The sequence below is a fragment of the Meles meles genome, chromosome 1 (genome assembly GCF_922984935.1).
Source record: "Meles meles chromosome 1, mMelMel3.1 paternal haplotype, whole genome shotgun sequence".
In the NCBI taxonomy this organism is placed as follows: Eukaryota; Metazoa; Chordata; class Mammalia; order Carnivora; family Mustelidae; genus Meles; species Meles meles.
The window spans coordinates 153,383,359-153,411,003 of NC_060066.1; the positions used below are offsets into that span (position 1 = coordinate 153,383,359).

General features: G+C 36.9%; 1 protein-coding gene across 1 annotated transcript; it reads right to left on the reverse strand.

Moving 5' to 3' along the window:
• Positions 1-1,289: 1,289 nt before the first annotated feature.
• ACADM (acyl-CoA dehydrogenase medium chain) lies at positions 1,290-26,890 on the reverse strand. Its single transcript, XM_046021819.1, has 12 exons — positions 26,741-26,890; positions 23,304-23,391; positions 20,226-20,323; positions 20,027-20,096; positions 18,925-19,025; positions 18,053-18,133; positions 16,053-16,183; positions 12,146-12,254; positions 7,419-7,559; positions 6,734-6,829; positions 3,264-3,512; positions 1,290-2,105 (listed from the first exon to the last, which is right to left on the reverse strand). Exons 1-12 carry the CDS (start codon positions 26,768-26,770, stop codon positions 2,034-2,036), a joined length of 1,266 nt encoding a protein of 421 aa, XP_045877775.1. The 5' UTR covers positions 26,771-26,890; the 3' UTR covers positions 1,290-2,033.
• Between the last annotated feature and the right edge of the window lie 755 nt (positions 26,891-27,645).

The following is a 27,645-nucleotide window of genomic DNA, read 5'->3' on the forward strand; positions in this document are numbered from 1 at the left end:
TTCAGAGTGATGACTGATAGATATGAATTTAGTGCCATGTGCTACCTGTAAAGGTGATATTTCTGTTGGTGTTCTCTGTTGCTTTCTAGTCTTTTTTGCTTTTGGTGTATTTTTTTTTTCCCCACACTCAAGGAGTCCCCTTTAATATTTCTTGCAGGGTTAGTTTAGTGGTCATAACTCCTTTAGTTTTTGTCTGGGAAACTTTTTGTCTCTTCCCCTCTATTCTGAATGACAGCCTTGCTGGGTAAAGTATTATTGATTGCATATTTTTCCCAGTTAGTACTTTGAATGTATCCTGCCATTCTCTTCTGGTCTGCCAAGTTTCTGTGGACCAATCTGCTGCCAATCTGATCTGTCTTCACTTGCAGGTTAGGGATTTCTTTTCCTTTGCTGCTTTCAGGATTCGTAACTTGTCTGTGTATTTTATGAAGTTGACTATGTCTTGGAGATGGCTGGTTTTTGTTGAACTTCATGGGTGTTCTCTGTGCTTCTTGGATTTCAATGTCTGTTTCCTTCCCCAGATTGGGGAGGTTTTCAGCTATCATTTGCTCAAATAAATCTGCCCTTTTTTCCTCTTCCTTTTCTGGGATTCCAAAGACATGAATATGCTTTAAGGAGTCACTAAGTTTCCTAAGTCAACATTTGTGTTCCAATCTTTCTTTCCCTCTTCTTTTCAGCCTCATTATTTTCCATAATCTTATCTTCTACATCACTGATTCATTCATCCTCATCATTGTATCCAGTCAGTTTTGCATCTCAGTTATGGAATTTTTTATTTTGGCCTGACTGGTTTTTAGATCTTTTATCTCTACATTAAGGGATTCTCTAGTGTCTTGTTTTTCTCAAGCCCAACTAGTGTCCTTCTGATTGTTGTTTTGGGACAGCCTGGGGGCCCAGGATGTGTGACTGGTACCTGAAGTGAGTGTTGCTGGTGGGACTGAGCCCATGGAATCTGACGCTAACTATTTGGAGTTAATGTCAGAATAGGATTGAACCACAGGATGCCCAGCTGGGTGTCAAAATCAAAATGGTGTCAGAAATAGCAGTTGGTATAACATTTTGTCAGTATTTGATGTTTAAGATTACAAAGAAATATTAAATTCACAAACTTTGTTTCTTACATTATTTTGTTTTTCGACATGTCTAATAATAGCATCTCGTGAAAAATGAGGAGGTAACTTTATGGAGTTCAAAATCAGACCCATGACTTTTTTCCATTACAGTAAATAAATCAAGCATACATTATTACATGAAGTAATAAAACTTCCTGGAAAGAATACAAACAGATATACTAGTAGGCATTCAACAATTTTATTTCTTTTTATAATGTATGCACATGAAAAGAGATTGTATACAACAGACCAAAGCCTACCCGGATACCAGGACTCATATAAAAATATTTTAAGGCAAATTTTATTTATTTCTAAATAAGGCAAGTAAAATGCAGATTTAGAATTAAACAAGGTTTTCAATAACTTCTGGTCACTATATGGTGAGAGAATTATGAACATCTAATTTTTAAGTATTATTGTACAAAACTGAAAACAAATGCTTTCCAAATTGTAGCAAAACAAACTCCCCCAATACCATTAAGTCTACAAAGACACTATCAAGTTATCTGATGGCATCCAAATCCTATAATGCTTTCTCAATGTAAATTTTGAAACATTCTGAATACTTTTATAAGCCCATTTTTCAAAAATGTCATTGGAAAAATATTGAAATCAAAAGAACTTCTGTTTCTTTAAGTGCTTAACGTAACAAAACAAATATGCTTTTAGGTTAATGTAATTCAAGTACAGTAGTACTAAAGATAACACATAACTTTAATGAAACCTAATCTTTTTGTGAAAAAGCAAGTCAAATTTAAACAAAAGTGGAAAACTAGTATTAGAATCAGCTGCATGAGTTTAGTGTAAGAGTACTTAAAAGTTTTAGCAGAAAAAATCTTAAAGCTCATTCGCTTCTTTGGAGCTTAAACAGTAGGTTGTGTTCTAATCACTCAACAGTTAATCATTTCTATAGCTATCTCTTTAATTTTTATACCTGCCAATGTGTTCACGGGCTATAATAAGTCTTTGAATTTGTGCTGTACCTTCATAAATCTGCAAGAAGAAAGAACACACATAGGTGAAATATCTTCAGTACATAAATACTTCAACTTATTCAATATTTTGGACAGTACCATAAGCTCCACTGTAATACCAAATTGAATCAAACCATATATAGGGTCTGTAATCCATAGAGATTCTGAAACCTGATTTTGTGAAATCATGAAAATATAATTCTCTTATATAAAGTCATTTACCAAAATTTTGGGAGTATCTTAAAATCAAAGGATATCAATATTTCAAAAAGTTTGGGAAATCTGAAGTTTAATGTTGCTAAAATATTTATCCAACTTTTCTGAACTGTTTTTAGCTAGTTGTCATTTTCAGTTATTTTCCATTTTTACTCTAACACCAGATTTTCTCTCTTGCTAAGAAACAGAGTTTCTAAAGAAAAAAATGCTGGAAGGACTTGGTTTTAACTTAGATATTCCTAAGTAGCCAGTCCTTACTTCCAGTTTAAACATCTACCCCCAGCAATTTGTTATATATGGTTCATCTTCTCAGATGAACCTCTATCAAATGGTTAATATCACTTTATCACTATCTCTTCAAGTTGTTTTACTCCCAAATAAGGCTTCAATTGATACAATAGTTGTCGAGAAAGATTCTAAGTAAAATAGTTTATTTTAAATGATATGCGTACTTTTAGGACAGCAGAGGGTGGATTACAATTAGGTAGGATGTTAAGATTCAAGATGGCTGATCCAGACATACACATACATGTCTAACCATTTACTTTGTTAGCCTATTCTCTCAGCCATATACTTGAAGGTAACATTCTTCTGTGTTAATTAGTTTTTAAAGTTTTGGTTTACAGCCATCTATTATAGCTTACTATTTTTTTTAAGATCTCATTTATTTATTTAGAGAGAGAAAGAGCATGTTGGGGGGAGTGCAGAGAGAGAGAGGAAGAGAGAGAATCTCAAGTAGACCCACACCCTGTGCAGAGCCCAATGCGGGGCTTGATCCCAGGACCCCGAGATCATGACCTGGGCTGAAATCAAGAGTTGGACGCTTAACTGACTGAGGTACCCAGGCACCCCTATGATAATTTATTATTTCTAATGGCATAAAATCCCTAAATAATTAGAAATTTGTCATCTGTGAATATTCTTTTACCTAAGAAACAACAAAAATAATTTTTAACCTTACCTGATAGATCTTAGCATCCCTCATTAGTTTTTCTACAGGATATTCTGTATTAAATCCATTGCCTCCAAAAATCTGCACAGCATCAGCAGCTAACTGATTTGCAGTATCTGCAGCAAATGCCTTTGCTATAGAGGCATAGTAGGTATTTCGGCGACCCGAATCAACCTCCCAAGCTGCTCTCTGGTAACTCAATCTAGCTAGTTCAACTTTCATTGCCATTTCAGCCAGCAAAAATGATATTCCTTGGTGCTAGAATTAGAAAGAAAAAAGTTTAAGGATAATAACTATTTAAAAGTTTTTCTCCTAGAGCTTCTTTTAACTTTAAAACTAATTTTAGACTTAAAACATTAAACTCTGCTTCCTCTAATGTTAACATATTACACAACCACAGTATAAACATCAAGACCAGAGTATTAACATTACTATAGTAATATCAACTAAACTATATACTTTATTCAAATTTGGGCAAGTTTTCCACTAATGTCCTTTTCTTTTCTTTTTTTTTTTTTAAGATTATTTATTTATTTATTTGATAGAGAGAGATCACAAGTAGATAGAGAGGCAGGCAGAGAGAGAGAGAGGGAAGCAGGCTCCCTGCCGAGCAGAGAGCCCGATGCGGGACTCGATCCCAGGACCCCGAGATCATGACCTGAGCCGAAGGCAGCGGCTTAACCCACTGAGCCACCCAGGCGCCCCTAATGTCCTTTTCTGTTCAAAGATCCCATCCAGAATTTCAACTATTATTTCTTCTTAGTTTTCCCCAGACTGTTAAGATTCTTCAGTTTCTCCTTGTCTTTTATGACCCTGGCACTTCTGAATAATACTGAGTAGTTATTTTTTTTTGTAGAATGTCCCCCAATTCAGGTTTTTGTGATGTTTTCTCTGAGTTGGAATGAAGTTATGTATTTTTGGCAAAAATACCATAAAAATTATACGTATTCTCCTCCTGATCTGCTGGGACTTTTTTTTTAATGTATACATGTATTTTTAAGTAATCTCTACACCTAGCGTGGGGCTTGAGCTCACAACCACATGCTCAGGAGTTACATGCTCTACTGACTAAGCTAGCCAGAAGCCCCTGCTCGGATTTTTTTAAAAAGAAAATTATTATAGACACAGTGAAAAATGATGTGATACTTTATCAGATGCTAACAGAGGAAAGTAAGCACCAAGAAAAGGACAAATAAAAAATGCTTTTTATCCCCCCTCTAGAAGTTCATAATCAAAGAGAAGACCTAAGACAAACACCTTCAATAAAAGACAGTAAGTATTCTATTAGGTGTACAGCCAAACTATTATAGGATAGAAATATGTTCACCATGTATAGGTAAGTGAAAATTTCAAATATACAGTATGGTTACAGCATTGGAAAAATATATAGTCATAGAAAAAAAGAATACAGAGCAAAATGGTCACTGTAATAATCTCTGGACAATGGGATTATGGAGTTTTATTACTTAATTTGCTTGTACTATATCACATAAGTTATTCTACAATGAACATGGAATGGAACATATGCTTTAAAATACACATTAAAAAAGGACTATAGGCATTTAGAAACAAGAACACTAAAATTATTAAAAAGATGCTTTGTATCATAGGCAACACCAAAATGGGTTTTGAAGACTAAGAGGTTATAAAAACCACACAAATTATGACTGTGTACAGACTAATATGCACCAAATGTCACATAAAACAGAACCTGAGCTGTTCAAGTTCATATATTTACAGTTTTTAAAAAACAAACTATTCCAGAATGTGACAAACTGTTTGAGAGTAGCATGGTACATATGTCTTAAGAGGAGGCAATTATTAAACAATATAAGTAATTCCTACGTAGAACAAGAAGAGTAATATCCTCCCTTATTTCCTTCTGCCTGATTGTGCCCATTCTTCTAAGCCAATGATTCTTTCAAGTTGTTTTTAGTTTTCACTTTTTTTTTTTTTTTTGAATAGGTAATACATCTACCAGTTTGAAGTTCAAACTTTCCTCCTTCTATCAACCCTGCCATCTCCAACCCCATTTAATTCCCCTTCCTGGAGGTAACCAGGCTATTTTTTCATCTTCTCAGAGATCTTATAAACACATATAAGCAAGTATATCTACAGTCTCTCCCTTTTTTACATATATGTTGGCCTACCATGTTGATGGTTCTTCATTTTGCTTTGCTTATCAACAAAGCTGAGTGCTTTCTATAGTAATGTATAAAGAACTTCTTTACACCTTTTTTTATAGCTGTAAACTATTTCGCCGAATGGTGGATAAACATTTTGGTTGTTTCTATATTTGGCTGTTTCTACACCATGTTGAAATGAATAAGCTATAGACATGTCATATTGCACATACGGGAGTAAACCTGAAAGATACATATGAAATACAGGTGCAGAATAACCACTTTTGATATATAATGCCAAAATGTTGTTCATAAAAGGTATAGTGAATTATATTCCCACTGGCAATAAATAGAAGTCCTTATATCACAACTCTGGCAACCTGGTATAAGATACCCATGCTTCTCCCATGAGATGTTAATGAAAAAAATCCCAGTGAGTCTCACTCAGTTTCTTTTCAGCCCATGCTTTGAGAAACCCTGTTCTAAACATAATCCCTGTAATGTCTCAGAACCCCTGTAATGTCTCTGGCCCATCCATGACAGTTTCACCTTTTGGTTTCTCTAACCCAGTCTATAAGCCTTCACACAGGACTTAATCTTATACAGCTCTATATTATTTCTTAATATTTGTTTTAAGATATGTATCGTATCTCCATAGTAAAGTTAAAGGTTCTTGAGTACAGAGTCTATGTCAAACTTCTTTTCTATTCCCAGAAATAGCTCATGTACTGTGCAAAAGGACAGACTCTTTAAGTGACTGGCTGTGTTCAAATCTTGGTTTCATTACGTATTAGGTGAACCTAAAGTTTTACATACAAGAGTACTCACTCCACGGTAATGTGAAGATTAAATGCGTTAATACATGTAAAACCCCTAGAACAGTGCTTGGAACAGAGAAAGTATCCAATTACTAGTATTTTAATATCGTAGGTGTTCAGTTACTATTTGTTGAATGGATGAAATTAAGTTCTTAGTGGAAATGTATTCTAAATGCTAGGAGCTTAAGGGTTACCAAAACAGAAATTCATAGCCTATATGGTGCTTACGTTCAAATGAGAGTAAGGAGAGACTTATAATAAACAAACACATACATGATATAATGTTGAGTGGTGTTAAGAACTATGGGGAAAACAAACCCAAGTGGGATTAGTATATACAGTGTTGGGAGGTGTTGTTTTACACTGGGTGACGAAGATAGACTCATTAGTAAAATGAATGAGGAAGTGGGTATTTGGGGGGAAAGAGGAAAGGTAAAGACAACAGCAAAGGGCCAGTGTGGCTGACAGAAGTCCACTGTAAAAACTCTGGATTTTAATCTGAGTGCTTTGAACACAGCAAATTCAGTAACAAAATTACCTCTACAAGCAGCTTTCCAAAAGTTTTCCTCTCCAGGGCATACTTGGTAGCTTCATCCAAAGCTCTTTGTGCTAGTCCCACAGCACCAGCTGCGACCTAATATTTTAACATTTTACAAAGCATAAGTTCCTGTTGTTTTTAAAACACAGTTCAATGACTATTTGCCTATAATTCTAAGCTAAGGACTATATAAAGAGATGATCTATACCTTTAGGCAACAAAAGAAGGGTGGGGGAGAACAAGCATTTCAATTTGTATTTTTTATGAACCGAAGTATTTGTGAAGCAGAGGATCACAGCCTAGAAAGTCATTCCTTCTGTTTAACAAGGGAAAGCTTCTTAGGGAACTTATTCCTAATGAGTAAGGGAATAGGAAATGAGTACAATCAGCAGGAATGATTAAGTATGGACTGCCTCTCTGTAACAACCTAGCAGTGACTACAGTAATTCTGTATTTGCTAAAGTAATTTCTATAATAGGCAGTAAGACAGTTGAAGAATTCTAAAAAAGAAAGAAAAATGATAGTATCTCTCCAACCTTAATTAGATATTAAAAAGGAAATACACACCAAAGAATGAATAAATAAAAGAGAAAATACATGCAAAATATACCCTGTTCAAATAAAACTACTCAATGTAATAAATAAAAGATCCTCTAAAGATTGTCAAGTCACTGATATTACTTACTGGAGGTCTAGTTTTATCAAAAGCTCCCATTGCAATTTTGAAACCAGCTCCTTCACCAATTAAAACATTTTCTTTAGGCACTCTCACATCCTCAAACACAATTCCTCTTGTATCTGAACATCGCTGACCCATATTCAATTCCTGATAAGGAAAATAGTATATATTAAGGAACACTTTTTGAGCTAGCATGAATTTTTGCTTTAACCTCTGTTTTAGGACTTTCTGCAATTACCTGAAACAGGGGTTAACAAACGACGGGTTGTAATACCTGTTTTGTATTAAAAAAAAAAAGCTTTATTGGACTAGAATCACTACCTATTTGTTTACATATTATCTATGGCTACTTTCTTGCTACAATAACAGAACTGAGTAGTCTGGGACAGAAATCTTGTGGATCTCAAAATCTAAAATAGTTATAAACTGGAAGTTTACAAAACAAGTTTGTCAACCCCTAATTTAAAACGTTTCACAAACTTGAAACCAACAATAGTCTAAAGATATACATGTACATATTACACTACAAAAGCAAATTTCTATGTTTGAAGGCTATCTTTTTTACCATGAATGTCTGGAAAAGCATTTAGCAAACATACTCTGATTTAGGATGCTTAATTTAGCTTAATGGAGCTAGCAAAATAATACATCAACTCGTTCTTAAAATTAGGTTTACTGAAGTGGAATTTACATACAGAAAAATTCACCCTCTTTACATATAAATCTCTAACAGTTTTGACAAATGTATGTGTGGAACCACTACCACAATCAAGATACAGAATACTTCAGCACCCCCCAAAACTCCCTTGTGCTTCTTTTGAGTCAACTCCCTTAGTTTACTCCCAACCTGAAGCAATGACTGATGTGACTTCTGTTCATATAATTTTTCTTTTCCCAGAATGTCATGTTAAGTAGAATGATAATAACAAGTAGTAAGTGCCTTCTGTGTCTAACTTTTCACTTAACAAAGTGCTTTTGAGATCTACCTATACTGCTGCTGCTCAGTACTTTCTTTCTTTTATTGAGTAGTATTCCACTACGGGGATGTACCATATATCCATTATCTATTCACCAGTGATAGACATTCCCCTCTCACTCCAGTTTTTAGCAATTATATAAAGTTGCTATAAATATTTGTGTATAGGCCTTTGTTTTCATTTCTCTTGGATAAATACCTAGGAGTGCTGGGTATGTGGTATGTGCATATTTAATTTTATAATAAACTGCCAAAGTAACTATAGTCCCTCAACTTTTTATTTTGAAAATTTTCAAACAGAAAAGCCATAAGAGTAATGTAACAAATACCTATGTACCCTTTAATTCAATTCACCAATTATCATTTTGTCACATTTGCTTTATTTCTATGTTTTGTGTGTGTAACTAGTAGCATTATTTGCTGAATTATCTGAGAGGAAGTTGCAGATATGGTGACTCTTATCCTTAAGGAAAAAAATTTTAATCTCATTTTTAATCAACATCGTAAGAAGCAAAGAAAATGGGAGCACAGAGCTGTAAATAAACTCTTAAACTTGCTTGCCTTAATAGTATTAGTCTGCTTCTAGGCTTGAAGAAATGGTAACAACCAAATATATAGTTTTACCAAGAAAGAAACCAACATTTCTTTTTTTTTGGTCTTTTTGTTCTTTATAAATCAATAACTCAGACCCTCACTCAACATAATGAGAAAACACTGTTCACAAAAATGGTTTACTTTAGCCTATTTCCCAGACTCACTCCAAACACTAGAACATTTTTTTAAATATTTTTATTTATTTGACAGAGATCACAAGTAGGGAAGAGGCAGACAGAGAGCGAGGAGGAAGCAGGCTCCCTGCCGAGCAAAGAGCCCGATGTGGTGCTCAATCCCAGGACCCTGGGATCATGACCTGAGCTGAAGGCAGAGGCTTTAACCCACTGAGTCACCCAGGTGCCCCTAGAACATTTTTTTAAAAAGGTTTATTTTAAAGAGAGAGGGGGAGAGAGAGAGAGAGAGAGAGCCTGTCCTCCTGTGAGCAAGGGTGGGGGGAAGGGGTAGATGAAGAGGGAGACAAAGAATCCCAAGCAGACTCCCCTCTGACTCACCTCTGGAGGTGGTGGGGCTCAATCCTAGAACCCTGAGATCATGACCTAAGCTGAAACCAAGACCCTGATGCTCAACTGACTGAGCTACCCAGGCACCTCCAAACACTAAAACATTTAAAACCAAAATGCTTCCTGTATCCTCTCAAGCCAGATGACATATAAAACAAAAAGTATTTTTAAAAACATTAAATTTCACAAATCTATAAAATGCCCATATATTTCAAAAAAAGATTTAAGGAGGTTTAAATATATATAATATAATTATCTGTTTTTCTCACTAGAAAGTGAGCTCCCCAAAGGCAGGGATTTTTGTCTGTATTGATCCGTATGGTATCCCCAATAACAGAATAGTGCCTAGTATATAGGATGAACTCAGTAATAAATATTTGTTGAATGAGAGATATTTTTTAAGTGAGAAAATTGGGAAAAAAGAGACTAGAAATAGCATGATAAAATCCACAAGTGGGTTTACTACTAAAAACAGTGTAAGTTGTTAGGTCCTTTGCACTTTTTAGAAATGGCCATAAATTTGGCCTTAAGTTTTCTCGCAACCATCCTTAAAAAGAAAACACGAGGGGCGCCTGGGTGGCTCAGTGGGTTAAGCCGCTGCCTTCGGCTCAGGTCATGATCTCAGCGTCCTGGGATCGAGTCCCACATCGGGCTCTCTGCTCGGCAGGGAGCCTGCTTCCCTCTCTCTCTCTCTCTCTGTCTGCCTCTCTGCCTACTTGTAATCTCTCTCTCACTGTCAAATAAATAAATAAAATCTTTAAAAAAAAAAAAAAACACGAATAGAACATAAATAAAAACAAACCATTTACTTGGAAGAAGCACATCCATTCTTACAACTTACACTTTGTTATACACAACAACCTCACTATAATTTCACTGGTGAAGTACAGTCTACCTTTAATATCTACTCTTGAAACAGAGTATAGAAAAACAGAGTTAGGGCGCCTGGGTGGCTCAGTGGGTTAAGCCGCTGCCTTCGGCTCAGGTCATGATCTCAGGTCCTGGGATCGAGTCCCGCATAGGGCTCTCTGCTCGGCAGGGAGCCTGCTTCCCTCTCTCTCTCTCTCTGCCTGCCTCTCTATCTACCTGTGATCTCTCTCTGTCAAATAAATAAATAAATAAAATCTTAAAAAAAAAAGAAAAAAGAAAAACAGAGTTAGAAGCCACATTGGGGGGCGCCTGGGTGGCTCAGTGGGTTAAAGCCTCTGCCTTTGGCTCAGGTCATGATCTCAGGGTTCTGGGATCGAGCCCCGCATTGGGCTCTCTGCTCATCAGGGAGCTTGCTTCTTCCCTCTCTCTCTCTGCCTGCCTCTCTGCCTACTTGTGATCTCTCTATCAAAAAAATAAAATATTAAAAAAAAAACTGCTATAAAAAAAAAGAAGCCACATTGGGCAAGTTCCTAGGATACTTTAGTAGTGATCTCAACTCCGCCTTTAAGTGTGTAAATCATTTACTTGGATCTCAGTTTCAACATTCAGTGAACAGACTGAAATAATGTGTATATTTTCCACCTTTAATATTCTGTGGCCTCAAAGCAAAGTTGCCCCTCTTCCATATTCTAGTAAATGCTTCCATTTTCAAGAGGCTTGAGTACAACAGAGAGATTCTGATGGCTTTTAATAAAACAGGATTACGCAACCTTTGATAACTATTAATAAACTTCCAAAATTTCTCCTTTCCCTTCAATATAGACATCATTTGGTCATCATTAGGTTTTCTTTTTTACAAATTCATTTTGCAGAGAAGAGTTTTACAGTTGTAAATTTAAGTCTCCTCTTCCTAGTCTCAAAGTTACAATCTTAGCTCTCACTAAAAATGATTTTAATGACTTCATTTCTTCCTTCTTTGATTTGCTAAATTTTTAAACTTTTCTCTTTAGTCTACTTGAAATGTTAGTGCTAAATTATCTCCACACATTCAGAATTACACCAGTTCTCAAATATGTTACATTATCTTTTCTTATTTAAACAAAATTTCTAGCCTTCCCGCATTCAAGGTTCTTTACCATTCCCATACTTTCCTCAGGCACAGAATTTTCTCTTACTGGTGTTATATGATCTGGGGTATTGTTTTAATCACTACAGTGGGCATAATACTAGTTATCCTACCAAAAAGGCTGCTGTGAGGAAGGGAAAAGAGTGGGGAAATCTTCTGAAATCTAAAACTCCATTACTGGGCAGGCCACATAAATGGCAGCTGCATTTCTGCTTCATTATACCTCACAGCTATTATAGACTGGCACCAGGAACAACCAGTTTTCCAAATCATGAATCAAAAGGATTATTCTGAACTTAAAATCTTCAGCTATAATATATAGACTATTTCACCTGATAATATCAAAACATAGCTTTTAAGGGATGGGTTAAATACGTGATGGGGGTTACAGAGCAAACCTATCTTGATGAGCACAGGGGTGACGTATGGAAGTGTTGAATCACTAAGAATCCTGTACACCTGAAACACTGTATGTTAACTGGAATTAAAACAAAAACTTAAAAGAAAAAAAAGGGGGGAAGCTTTATTTTTATTGCAACTTAGTACAAAGAAAATGTTTTCAATAAAGGAAGCTAAAAGAATAATTTTGAAATTTATAGTTAAAATAGTATTTGAGGCCTTAATCACCAATAAATACACACTTTACCTTTCTTCCAATCTGCACCCCTGGGGTATCTGCTTCCACAATAAATCCAGTAAAGGCTCTATTAGCAGGAGTCTTTGGATCCGGATCAGAACGAGCCAGTAAGAAATACCTAATACATATATAATATGGATATGATGACAACACAGTGACATGAATAGACAACACATGGTGACAGCTATCTCATTTAGTCCTTCCAACAATCCCAATTATTATTCTCCCATTTTACAGATTAAGAAATGAAGAATCAGGGCCCTGGGTGGCTCAGTGGTTTAAGCCTCTGCCTTTGGCTCAGGTCATGATCCCAGGGTCCTGGGACCGAGTCCCGCATCGGACTCTCTGCTTGGCGGGGAGCCTGCTTCCTCCTCTCTCTCTCTCTGCTTGCCTCTCTGCCTACTTGTGATCTCTCTCTGTCAAATAAGTAAATAAAATCTTTAAAAAAAAAAAAGAAATGAAGAATCAGAGAGGCTCAAAAGCTTGCCTAAGTCACATACTTATGATGTGACAGAGCTAGTGTTTTAACCCAGGTTACTTCTTACTTAATACTGTATTTAACTTTTTTTTTAGTAGTGTGAGTTCTTAGTAAAAATTCCTCTTATCAAAATTATACAATATAAAAAGAAAAATATGTATCATATTGGAAATGGCATTTTTCCCTTCCCAAAACTAGTCTGATTCTTTAAGGGACAAGCTACCTGGAAAAGGACAACAAATAGAGCTGCCTGCAAAAGGAGTAACAAATGAAATAAAGACACCCGTATTCTGCCTACTGTCTTCTTCTTGCAGCAAAATCACTGTTTTTGTTATAGCTGAATTATTATGAATATTTACCAGGCTTTCCCTCCAGAATTTTCCCCAGAATTGATTTTTTAAAAATTTTTAAAGATTTTATTTTTTTATTTGACAGAGAGAGATCACAAGTAGGCAGAGAGGCAGGCAGAGAGAGGGGGGAAGCAGGCTCCCCGCTGAGCAGAGAGCCCAATGTGGGGCTTGATCCAGGACCCTGTGATCATGACCTGAGCCAAAGGCAGATGCTTAACCCACTAAGCCACCCAGGCACTCCTCCCAGAGGAGGAGTGATTTTTAAAGTGAAACTAAATGTAACCTATGTTCTAAATAGCCTGACATAGGACAATTTTTGAAAAATTGCTTAAACAGGGACGCCTGGGTGGCTCAGTGGGTTAAGTATCTGCCTTCAGCTCGGTCATGATCTCAGGGTCCTGGGACTGAGCCCTGCATCAGGCTCTCTGCTCAACAGGGAGCCCGCTTCCCCTTCTCTCTCTGCCTATTTGTGATCTATCAAATAAATTAATAAAATCTTAAAAAAAATTCCTTAAACAAATTTATATCCTATGCTTAACACTAATAAGTTATTTATAATTTACTCTACAATTTTCTTTGATAGTAGTAAAAATAGTAAAAATTATCTTCTAGTTTCTTATATTACCTAATTTGTCTTACTACATGAGAATTATACCTAATGAATTCTTAAAATTATAAGAACTTTTTTTTTTTTAAAGATTTTATTTATTTATTTGACACAGAGAGAGAGATCACAAGTAGGCAGAGAGGCAGGCAGAGAGAGAAGAGGAAGCAGGCTCCCTGCAGAGCAGAGAGCCCGATGCGGGGCTCGATCCCAGGACCCTGAGATCATGACCTGAGCCGAAGGCAGCGGCTTAATCCACTGAGCCACCCAGGCGCCCCATAAGAACTTTTTTTTAAAAGATTTCATTTATTTATTTGTGAGAGAGAGAGAGTACATGTGCACAAGCAGGCAGAGTGGCAGACAGAGGCAGAGAGGGAAGCAGGCTCCCTGCTGAGCAAGGAGCCTGAGGCGGGACTCAATCCCAGGACCCTGGGATCATGACCTGAGCCGAAAGCAGTGGCCTAACCGACTGAGCCACCCAGGTGTCCCAAATTATGAAAACTTTTAACTGCACTGTTAGATTTCTCTCAACTTGTTAAATTTTAATAGTTCCTTCATTTTTCTATTACATTCTGATATCATGACGACTTACTTAAAGATAATCATCTAGCCCTCCTTAATACTGGACAGTGATAAAGGGGTTGATAGGTACTGTTTAAAATAAATAATTTCCTGGTAGGCTCATTCCCAGGAATAATGCTTTACCTGCTAGAAAACTGCTGAATCAGAATTTTTGCAGACAAGGAGGAACAGCCCATTTAGTTCATTATTTCAATCACCAGCAAACCCTTATCCTAGGAAGTCTCTATCTATATACTTGCAGTCATGGGTAAAAACATTATTTCCCATGACAACTCAATAACACTGGACAGCACTGTTGTTGGAAAAGCTTGTTTTTATGTCTACAGTTTTCTAACTTTTTTTCTTAAGATTTTTATTTATTTATTTGACAGAGAGAGACATAGCAAGAGAGGGAACACAAGCAGGGGGAGTTGGAGGGGGATAAGCAGGCTTCCCGCTGAGCAGGGGGCCTGATGCAGGGCTCAATCCCAGAAGCCTGGGATCATGACCTGCGCGGAAAGCAGATGCTTAACAACGGAGCCACCCAGGCACCCCATTTTTCTAACTTTGACCCATTAATTCCACTGGCTTCCTGAAGCAAATGTATAACACTGCTCTTTAGTCTGTGTGATGTTATTCCAAAACTTTCAAAATTCTTCTAAACTAACTTAATTCCTTTACTCTTCACTGGACATGTTTTCTAGACTCTTCTTAATGAGGGATACTTACTTGCTTCTTAACTTACTCCATTTTTGTCAACGCAAGTCTTAAAATGTGTCATACAGAACTATTACCACTTTTCCCTCATTTGTGTTGTACTTCTATCATTTCAGCCAGAAATTACATTACTTTCTTAGACATCACAGTGTTGATTCCTACTGAATCTACAGGTATCCATTTTACTGTCACCTTTTTTCCACAAATAATGGTATAAATAGGTTCGTCAACATTTTTATTTATGCAGGTGATTTTATGATCCTTTGTTGAACTTCACATCATTGTTTTTAGACCTATACACTTTGACCTTTAGATTTTACTAAAATAACATTCTGTCTTTTCTAAAAGATAATCTGAGTTCTAAGACTGTCTTCGCCTATTGTTCAGAATCAGAGAAATGTACCATACCAATGGCTTTCCTTTTCCACAGTCTTCAGAGAACAGTTCCAAGGAGATGCTAGTATAGCCAGTGGAGATACTAAGCCATGTAGATGGATTCATGTTCAACCAGAGCAGGTGTTTTTGTTTACTTTCTTTTACAAATTAAACTTCTGAAGAGTTAGGTTGAAGAAATAATTCAGGGCTTAAAAATAGTTTTTAAAAATAACTATTTATGGGGCGCCTGGGTGGCTCAGTGGTTTAAGCCGCTGCCTTCGGCTCAGGTCATGATCTCAGGGTCCTGGGATCGAGTCCCGCATCGGGCTCTCTGCTCGGCAGGGAGCCTGCTTCCCTCTCACTCTCTCTGCCTGCCTCTCTGCCTACTTGTGATCTCTCTCTGTCAAATAAATAAATAAAATCTTAAAAAAAAAATAAATAAATAAAAAATAAAAATAACTATTTATTTTTATAAATAATAACTAAACTATTTATGATCTTTTATAGACATTCCAGTTCCATGAATAAAACTTACTTTTTCTAAATATTTTATTTATTTATTTATTTATTTTGACAGAGAGACGGTGAGTGAGCGCATAAGCAGGGAGAGCAGGAGAGGAAGCAGCAGGCTCCCCACTAAGCAGGGTGCCACAGCTGGATACCAGGACCCTGGGATCACAACCTGAGCCAGAGGCAGGTGCTTAACCCACTGACCCACCCTAGGCACCCCTAAAACTTATCTTAATTGTGGTGCTTTAATAAGAAAGGAGAGAAGACTCTGATATGAAGTAATTAACAAGCAATAATATAGAGATGTTTTAAACAACATACCAATTAGCTTTTCCTCCATTGGTTATCCACATCTTCTGACCATTAATAATATATTCATCTCCTTTCCTTTCAGCTTTGGTTTTTATACCAGCTACATCAGAGCCAGCTACAGGTTCTGTTACGCAGTAAGCCTTAAATATATGGAAGCAATAAAAATAATTTAAATTTAATTATTAAATTATGAATGTTTAGAACCAGGAGTGTATTTTATTTTTGAAGCCAGTATTTTAAATATTTTTAAATACCTAAAAATAAGATGTTCTCAGAGAATCAAATAAACTGCTCAAATGTACCAACATTTAATACATAACTCAAAACTAGATATAGGATATCAATAAACCATATAAATCAAAATGTTAGATAACTTCAAGTTAATTCATTCACATGTAATCATTCATTCAAATGTTTCTTTAATATCTACTATGTACCAGGTTATGAACCAGGAGATGGAAAAACTAGAGATAAAAGACCGGTCTTCAAGATTTCCACAAGAGTGGAGATGAATACTAACTATATTCTAATTACATATCTACATACTACAGTCATACACAATGGTCTTGTGAAACTAGTTTAGCTTTAGGATGTCAGGAAAAGCTTTCCAAAGGTGATGCTCACATCAAATCTCAAAAAGGAAAAGGTGTCCTTTGGGGATAAAGAAGGAATGTGTATTCCAGGCAGAATAACAAATGCAAATGATATTAAGATAAATGCAGGGTTACCCAGAGTTTGTAATTCCAAAGTAGCAGAGTCCCATAACATGTAAATTCTATGCATGTAAGGGAATTGACTATTTTCATTTTCATCCTTGACTTCATATTCTGGGTACATTTACTGCCATTATACACTAGCAGGGGAAAAATGTATAGTAAACCTTTATTAATTCAGAAGTTAGAATAACATAGGGACTACAGTAAATTTATTTTTATATATACTGAAGTATTGATAACACACAAAACAGCCAAAAAATATTTAAAATACTTGAACTATTTTTAAAGACTTTTATCTTAGAAATACGTATTTATAAGCAACAATTATAAGTATTCTTATCAGTGCATTAATGTAGGTTTTCCTAAGCAACTCCATACTAAAATTTTTTTAGCTTATTTCTAGTATTATATAGGATACAGAAAAACAATCTAAATGTGTCACACAATCTTAGACAATATTGAGAATTAGCCTACTAAACTCTGATTTAAGAGCTACCAATTAATTTAAAAAATCTGTATAAATGTTTTTATTAAGCAGTTTGCCTAAAATTAAGGTACCTGAAAAGAGAAACCTTGATTTTTAACTTTCTAGTCTTTCAGACCTATATTCACAATTAGTTCAAAACTGATAAAATTTACTATATTTTGGTATCACAATCACACACACCCTAAATTGAAATCTGTTCAGCTGATAAACAAAATTCAAAATCCTTATGTAAAAACACTTTTAGAATAGGTCCTCAGTGTGTGTGTGTGTGTGTGTGTGTATGTATATGTATTTTTTTTAAGTAGGCTCCATGCACAGTGTGGGGCTTGAACTCATGATCCTGTGATCAAGAGTCACCTGTTCTACTGAATGAGCCAGGTGGGGGCCCCAATAACTATCTTTTAAAAATCCAATTTAAATATTTGTTGAGTAGTGCTCAGGGAATTAAATAAAATCTATATTCTTTCCAAGCCACTTGCTCAACAAATAGAGTAACTTTTCAGTCATGTTAATTTCTTCTTAGTTCAAAAGACTATTAGTTCAAACACCTACTGTCATACATTCAGTCTGAACTTTCTGACACACTCACTCAGGTCCTGAACTGCACAGTGCTCCATTAAACAGCAAGTATTTCTTTCTTGGCAATAAGCTAGGAGATTATGACATTTGCCTTGTACCCCAGAAACAACCATTATACCTAAATATGTTGCTAACTTTTGTCTTCATGTGTTACATTCCAGTGTACACATACGTATTAGAAAGAAGAAATAGCACTCTTGTTCCAAGCAGCAGCTGCACATACTCACACACATCAGTGGCTCCTCAGTCAGTCTCCCCAAATACTTCTTTTGTTGTTGGTCATTTCCAGCAATAAGAAGAGGCATTTGCTACCAAAGAAACGTGACATTGAAAAAAGCAAGATATTTTTATTAGGTATGTAAATTCAGAGATACTTTAATTCAAAACGAGAGTACTACTTTCTCCCAAGGGATAAGTCCAAAGAACTGTCTAGCCTTTATTCTTCCTTTAAGAGAGTAAAACCAAGAGGAAATAAATCTGTGAATCTAGTATTTTCAAAAATTAAGTTATATTGGGCTTGTTGGTAATATGTAAAAATCCACTGTAGTAACATACACCAAGAATTAAATTTGGGATAAATAATGTGCTATATATGATCAGCCGTCTTAAGAACTGCTCACTAAATTCAGCACTGCCAGCAGTGGCAGCAAGCCTTCCTGATCCTTCTCTCTGGAATGCTAGTCTTTGGCCTTGCCCTTACCTAAGAATTGCCACTGACACAGCAGCCAAAGCAGACAGTTTCCCCACAAGGACAGCTAGGACTCCAATTACTGGGGACAACAGGAACAGAATGATCAACTTATGCAGTAAGAACTCTAGGCTTCACTGCACAATCTTGTGTTCCTTTTATTCATTTATTTTTAGAAGATTTTGTAGGCAGAGAGAGAGGAGGAAGCAGGCTCCCCGCTGAGCAGAGAGCCCGATGTGGGGCTCGATCCCAGGACCCTGGGATCATGATCTGAGCTGAAGGCAGAGGCTTTAACCCACTGAGCCACCCAGGCGCCCTTCCTGTATTCCTTTTAAAGAAAATTGTGCTGGCCAACTAACCTAACCTAGCAGTACGGTTTCACTTAGGCAATTAATTTTCTAAGAAACTTACCCCCAAAGAATTTGCTTCAATAGCAGTCTGAACCCCTGTGCATCCATAAGCCAATTCTTCAGTAATTAAACAAGCATCAAAAATTCCAAGTCCAAGACCTCCTATAGAATCAAAATATTTTAAGACCCATTGTAATATGTAGTAGATCTTAGAAATAAAGGTGAACTATTTTAATTACCAAGAAACTAAAAAAATGTTCTGGTTAACACAGTAATAAATTACACTTCTCTAAAATAGTTTTAAATATTTCAAAAATTTTTCTATTTGTAATCTGGACCTGCCTTCCTGTTTCAACTTGATTTTGTAAAAATTTGATTCAACTGTGCTAAAACTTTGATTCTTTCACCTGAAGGAGTGACTATCTCACAGAAAAAAGTCTGAACAAAATGTAAAATCAAAGGTAGAACCAAAATGCAACAAATTGACTAATTCTAAAGAAAAATTACCAATGTCTAGGATGAAGTTAAGGTTGAAGTGAGTTATAAAGGAAAAATGCCTTGAAGTATTAATACAGGTTTCTCAAAACAGGCAAATACTCAAGTCTGAACAGAAAGATAAAGGTAGAAAGCCACTTACCATAAATGACTTAAGATGAATGGCAGCTAATATTTGAAAGAATGAGCAGAGTTTTACCATTTTCCCTGTTCATATGCATTATAAGGATTAAAAATGTGAAGAAAAATGAGGACATGGAGAAGCAACATGGAGGGGTAGGGGGATAGGAGAAGAATAAATGAAACAAGATGGGATTGGGAGGGAGACAAACCATAAATGACTCTTAATCTCACAAAACAAACTGGGGGTTGCTGGGGGGAGGTGGGATTGGGAGAGGGGGAGCGGGCTATGGACATTGGGGAGGCGAGGCGAACCGTAAGAGACTATGGACTCTGAAAAACAACCTGAGGGTTTTGAAGGGTCAGGGGTGGGAGGTTGGGGCAACCTGAGGGTTTTGAAGGGTCAGGGGTGGGAGGTTGGGGGAACAGGTGGTGGGTAATGGGGAGGGCACGTTTTGCATGGAGCACTGGGTGTTGTGCAAAAAGAATGAATACTGTTACGCTGAAAAAATAAATAAAATGGAAAAAAAAATGTGAAGAAAACTTACCACAACTCTCTGGAATGTGTGTATTCATTAAGCCAAGTTCCCATGCTCTTTTAATTAGGGGGACAGGGTACTAAAAGGAAAGAAAAAAGTAAAAAAGACCTTTAAAAAAAAAACCAATTACATTAAAAATCTACATAGTTCAATTATATAATCTTAAAAATGTAGAAAACTCTTTTCTCCTTAAAATGCATATACCTACCTCGCCGCTTTTATCATATTCTGCAGCAACTGGGATTATTTCTTCCCTGGCAAATTTACGAGCAGTAGCTTGAAACTCTTTTTGCTGTTCAGTGAGCTCTAAGAGTAAATCATTTAAGAAATATTAAAACAAGATAATGAGCTGAGGAAAAAAGTCCTATGAACTCAGTATGTGAAAATTTATAATGGAGTCTTTAACTCTTGATTAACCAGAAAAGTCCACAAATAAACCACAAAGATCACAACACACTTTTGGACTAGAAAGATTTCACTATATAATATAAATAAACCTATGTCAATACAAGTACCAAAGGACGTAGGTAAGATTTCTATCTTTTACAAATTAATAACAGACATAAATTTGTTTTTCTCTTCTAATTGGTGAGAATAAAAAAAAAATTGTTTTTACTTGTTATTAGTTCCTAAGCAGATTTATCAAATGTTTAGTAATCCTGAGATGAAACTAAACATAAGATACTCCCTGATCTCAAGAATCAGTCCAAGCAGGGAGATGAGACATGCTCAGTGACCATAAACCAATAAAACTTGTTCCAAAGTATCATATAAGAATACCAATATGTGGGGCGCCTGGGTGGCTCAGTGGGTTAAGCCGCTGCCTTCGGCTCGGGTCATGATCTCAGAGTCCTGGGATCGAGTCCCATATCGGGATCTCTGCTCAGCAGGGAGCCTGCTTCCCTCTCTCTCTCCCTCTGCCTACTTGTGATCTCTCTCTCGCTGTCAAATAAATAAATAAAATCTTAAAAAAAAAAAAAATACCAATATGTGGGATGCCTGGGTGGCTCAGTAAGTTAAGCATCTGCCTTCGGCTCAGGTCATAATCTGGGAGTGCTGGAATCGAGCCCTGCATGGAGCCCGGCATGGAGCTCCCTGCTAGGCAGGGACTCTGCTTCTCTCTCTCAAATAAATAAAATTTTAAAAAAAGGAAAGAAAAAAAAAAAGGAATAAAAAAAGACTACCAATACTACAATTTCACTCTCCCTTTAAACTCAGATAATTTAAGGTTATAAATTAGCACAAAGCAACTGGTAAAAAAGTGGTGGGAGGGTTTCTCAAAAGCTAACAGTAAGATAGAACTCTAATTCAACTGTAAAAAATATGAGGTTCTGTTGTTATAAAACTAATGAAATGAATGTGGTGGTTGGACTGAGGACAGGAGCTGATCATTTGGATTTTTTCAAATCCATACTATCATAGGGTTTTAATGTGGTTGTGTCAAACATCAAAGGATAGGTAAGATTTAAAAGAGATATAGGGTATTTCAGGTAAGAACAATAAGAACAAAAACAAAGAGATAAGAATGAGCCATCATATTCAAGACTATAATAATCATTTTGTATAGGGATATGAGAAATAAAACGTAAAAGACATGAGAATTTTGGTGTTGGATCAAATAGCCTAAAATCAAACCTCTCATTTTATAGATAAGGAAACAAAAGCTCAGAATGAGGACATGATAGCCTCACAGTCTTACCATGAATTAGCAGTAAAAGTATACTTGAGTTTCAGTCACTGTTCTCTATATCACAATTACTTCCAATATTGGAACCATTAGATACCAAGGTTGTGGGTGAGTAAAGGAAAGGGAAGGCAGGACCTAGTTTCTATTATTTATTAAGAACCTACTTAAATCTGGTCACTGTGTACTATGGACTTTACATATGCAGTATATTAACCTTCAGATAAATCTCATGTTGTAGAGATTATCTCCACTTTATTTTTTTTTTAAAAGATTTTATTTATTTATTTGACAGAGAGAGATCACAAGTAGATAGAGAGGCAGGCAGAGAGAGAGAGAGGGAAGCAGGCTCTCCGCTGAGCAGAGAGCCCAATGCGGGACTTGATCCCAGGACCCCGAGATCATGAACCGAGCTGAAGGCAGCGGCTTAACCCACTGAGCCACCCAGGTGCCCTTATCTCCACTTTAGAAAGAGCCAGATACAACTGCTCACAGATGTTATCTCTGGTCCTTAAGTTTAATGACTTCACTCCTGAACACCTGGATCTATCCCATCTTGTTACTCAATAAACCACCAGATTTCTCCAGCTGGTTTCTTACTACTAAATATGAATCTATAAGTGACAAACTGAAACTAAATAGCAATGATACCTATGTTAATAACACAGTAGGAGAAAATCCAATGCCCCAAGCTGCTATCCTCACATGGCCTGAAATTTCCCATTTAATTCTCTTTCAAAAACTGTAAAGAAGCTAACAACCTTAAAAAATAAAATGAAAACCAAAAATGATAACCCTGGTGAGCTCTGAGCTTGTCATTTGTATTGGGGTATGAATTATCTGAGCTGACTTGTAATTATTTTCTGAGACCAAGAAACCAGAGAAAATGGATTTTTAACTAAAGGAAAGGTAACAATTTTAAGCAAGAAGCACTTTAGGAGGTGATGGATGCTAAAAATAGGGATTATTATTTCAATTTTTTTTTTTTTGCTCAGGATCTGCATTTTAGAAAGCAAAGGGTGTGCTCGCTTCAGCAGCACATATACTAAAATAGAAAGCAAAGGGTGTGCTCGCTTCAGCAGCACATATACTAAAATAGAAAGCAAAGGGAAAGGGAGATCTTATGCCTTTTCCTTCCCAAACCACATGACTCCCTGATCCCAGGACTTTAAACCCTATCCATTAGCAACAAAACTGCAATTCAGATATATTAGGGTCTAAACAGGCTTTGGCTTCTTAGCAGGTTCCTAGCACTGTGTATCTAAGTGTTCAAAACGTATCTTTTGCATTCAAATTTCTAACTTGAAGACTGTACCTATCAGTAAATTTGTTATTTTAGGGTTACATACTTAGGAAAAGGGGCACAGATATTTATGTCTGCTGCTAACACAGGTCTCTACATAGAATATTACGCTGAAAAAAAAAAAGAGATCAGGAAGAATGGGTGTGACTGGAAATCTGTGGATGGTAATTGGTTCTATTTATTGACAGACAATACTAAGATGATTTACAAATATATTCCAGACAAATACATATACAATGCAATAAAAAATGCATATATATAACAAATATGTTTAAAGTCAAAAGACAGAACAAACATACCAAAATTAAATCCCAATTTTGGTTCATGCTGTAGGGCAGCTTTTTTATGTTGTGATCTCCAGTCAAAACGAGAAACACTTTTTAGGATCTGTAAAGGATAATTTTATTAAAATAAATTTGATAAATTAAACATCAAATAAGAGAATACTGGCAATTACAAGTGAGTACACGTACTTGTTTGACTATACTCAAGAGCATAGTTTTTTAAGTCATTACTTAAATGCCTTCAACTATAACTTGATTTCTATATTAAATAAGCCAAGTATTAGATGTGTGAACACTTACTACAAAAGAAATTTTTTTAAAAAACAATGAAAATAACACTAATCAGCAGTATTAGTACTACTCAAGTGGAGTGTCTCTGAGGCAAACAATAGTCAGGGGTATTACCAGACATAGGACTGCTATCCTGGAAATCTCACAAGCTTTAGGTCATTTGTGATTGAGAAGTTGGGGTGGGGACAAAAATAGGACGGAATAGTACTGTGTTCAAGAGTTCCCTAGTCTTATCAACTTTGATACTCTGTCTGGTGAGCCTCACAGGTATGCCTCTGGGAATCTTCCCCTTGGAGGATTCCATTTTCTAAGATACCTCACTTTATTCAACAAAACAAATTAACCTAAAACTATGTTCTATATTTTCTGCTGCTGTCTATAGGCATTCTTAGAATATTCTAAGGCAGTGGTCAGCACACTATGGCAGCCACCGGTTTTGTAAATAAAATTTTATTAGAACAACATACTGTCTATTGCTGCTTTTCCAGCAGAGTTGTACAGTTATCAGAAACCATGCGGTCCATAAAGCTGAAAATATTTAATGTCCCTTTACAAAAAGGTTTGCCAACCCTGTTCTAAACTATTGCTATGCTACATTTCTTAATATCTGCAATATACCATTTCTTTTAAAATATGTATAAAAAGTATCATATATATATATTGTTCCTTTGCAGTCTATTTTTATACTCATGACAATTTTAATGTACACAAAAATAACCATTTGCATTTATTAAAGTTAATGGAAACCATACCGTAACTCCTTCCTGAAAATGTTGGAGGACAGCAAAACATAGTTTACACTTCAAAGGATTTGATGGAAATATCCCTATGCAATTCTAATATTCCAAAGAAAAAAGAAACTGAACAATATACTTATGTTTGAAACATAAGTATACATATGTTGCTTATGTTTCTTGAAAACTATAAAAAGAAACTGTCCATTTTGTAGGTGACAACTTCAGCTTATACAGAGAATCACCTATATTTGAAGTGACAATAAAGATCATCAAGTATTTTTTTACATTTTTTAAAAAGATTTTATTTATTTATTTGACAGAGTTCACAAGTAGGCAGAGAGGCAGGCAGAGAGAGAGAGAGAGGGAAGCAGGCTCGCCGCTGAGCAGAGAGCCCGATTCGGGACTCGATCCCAGGACCCTGAGATCATGACCTGAGCTGAAGGCAACGGCTTAACCCACTGAGCCACCCAGGCGCCCTGTCAAGTATTTTAAATAGCTCTTTCAAAATAACACTTTATAATTTGGGGGGGAAAAAAACTACAGAGCATGAAAATTAACATTTTCTTTGCAACTTTCATTAAATTTACTTTGGAAGTAAAACATGGTTTCTCTAATCCTTAGTGTTCAGTCATCAAAGACCAAACCTATACTTGTTTACAGTCACATTCCACGTATTAATTCACTGAATCTCTAAGTCAAGCCTAGGATTAAGGCACTACTTTTATTCCTATTTTGCATATGAAGAAACTGAGACTCAGAAGTTCAAATGGAACCAGGATTCTAACATTTACTATAGCGAATCCATACCATCAACCACCTTGCTATACTGCTCTTTCAATTTAAGTCTCCTAATTGGTTATTACATTGAATAAAGAAAAACGTCATCCCACAAAAATCAGACCGAATAAACTCGGCTCTTCTAAATGTGTGTTTAGATGCCAGTGCACAAAAATCAGACCTTACGAAACAGGTAAAATAGTCTGCAAGGCTTTAAATAGGGAATTATTAGTGGATTTAAAATAATGTATAAAAAGTTTACATATTATTTTTCAGGAAAATGTTATATAAAACAAAATACAAAAGTAGCTACAGCCAGGGAACAATCCCCATCTATCTGCTAATTACATATAATGTTAGCCATTTAGAGAGGTGGGTCAGTAGACACAGAATACAGAAACTGTAGACTATTTGGATTTAGGATGGTAAGTCTATATTCCACAAGTATTTCTCAGAGCTTGCACCAATTACTAACTTCCTGTAGCTTCTTTATGAACCTAGAAAATAAGGCCTTTCTTACTGGATAACTTGTTGACATAATTAAATAATGCATCTTGGACACATGCCATATAAATATTGATTTTATTACTTTGGGCGCTCTGCCCAGAACAATACAATTCCAAATCTCCAAAAGACAGCACCTTCAATCAAGCCTCAATTCTGCAATAACAGCACAACTATAATTAAATGCTTTTGTGTATTTCTTAGGAATATAAGAATCCTTAAATTTTATGGGAATGTCAAAGAAGAGATACAGAGGTGAAGTTTTCTGGATCAGGTTTTTCTATATTTTTCATTGCAAATTGAGAAATCGGTCTTTTTTCCCCCTGGTGTCAGAGGGAGTTAAAATTCATTTTTAAAATCCCCCGATTTCTCCCCTCAGGCCCCTTAACGTGTATAGCAATAACAAATATTGGACAACAATCCGTTAGAATTCTTATACATTCTAAAATTTCTACTCTTTTTGGGTCAAGAACGTGAATTTCTTGACTCAATTATAAATGACATTTAAATTGCAGTTTTGTGTTAATATATCAACAATACTTAAGGCACAGAGCATCTAATGATTGAGACAAATTAGAATCTGTGAGCCACAACACTAGAATAGACAAGCTTCGAGCAAAATACTGCGGTAGGTTCTTCTTTTTACTTTGTAATGTACGGAACAGAAGTGTTCTCTTCCACAGTCCAAAACCAAAGATTATTAAAGATATTAAGTATCCCAAGAAGCGGCTGCTTCGTTTTCCTTTTCCCGGTGACTCTGCAGCCCCCCAAGACAAGAATGTCTGAAATCTACACTTTCTAGCATTATCAAAAGCACGATGAAATTTAACTTTTATGATTTCTTCTTGGGCTAGAGATAGCAAGCCAGTAGAGTTTTCTCTAAAACATATTGCAAAAACAAGGCCTTTGCTCTGAGATCCCCGCCCAGTTCAGAGACAGGTTCACGTTCCCCCGGCCGGGGGCGGGGGGGGGGGGGGGGGAGGACATTCTGAAAGTGACCAGCGCCTATATTGGTCCGAGGGAGTCCCTCCTCCCCCAACCCCGGCACAGCACATATTTTCACCCCAGGCTTCCCACCCTCCCACTCCTTCCAAACACCACAACCTCCACTTCCCAACCCCACCGAGCCTTGCTCTCTCTCACCCTGCAGCTACGCCTAAACACCGCTGCCATGTTAACTCCCGGTCCGGACACTCAAACGCCAACTCAGTCCGCGGCGTTGACACTGCTAGGGTCGTCCCCGACGCGGGGCGCTTGATCCCTCTGGCCCCGCCTACATCCTGGTCCCGCCCACCGGCATTGTTGGCGGTGGGGAGGGAGGAGGAGCGGATTGCACAGAAAGGGGGGCGGAAGGGGAAGAGGAGAGAGGGGGAGGGGTTGCGTACGCCCTTCTGGACGCCTGTGGGGCCGCGTCCGTACGACCTTGGGCGAGTGGGAGAAGGGTGTTCGATGATCTCCTGGGGCCTAATGGGCCCCGAGGGGTGGTCCACGAAAAGGCTTCATTTCCCTCGAGCCCTGAGTTCAGACTATGCGACCTCTCGAGTGGTAGCGAAGGGTCATGCTGAGAGGGACCCAGGATTCGCGGTCCGTAACTGGAGCCCGCTGGCGGAGCGGGGCCAGCCGGGAATCTGGGTGAGAGGGCACGGCAAGCGATCACTGCGCGGTGTGTGCCCACGCCTGGCGGAAAGATACCTTTCTGGCCGGCGGCTTTGACCTTTGTTCGGGAAACCGATTGAACCAACCTCGTTTTTGTGCTCTAAGTAGTCCAAGAACACAGACTCTTGGTCCAAAGACTAAAGGATGGACTGTACTTCATAAAACAGGGGAATTGAACCACTTAGGTAAAATTGACCTTTTCTAATATTACCGAGGCTATTTATTACTACCCACGTGCGTGGATGTGCAGTGTTCTTGAAAATAAGAATTTATTTTGAAAATTAAAGCTCCTGGTTCAGCGAATGAATGTTGGCAGTGAATGTCCACGTGAAGAAGTCTACTTAAAGTCACCTCTTCCAGTTAAACCCTGAGTTGGGAGACGGAAGCTGTAA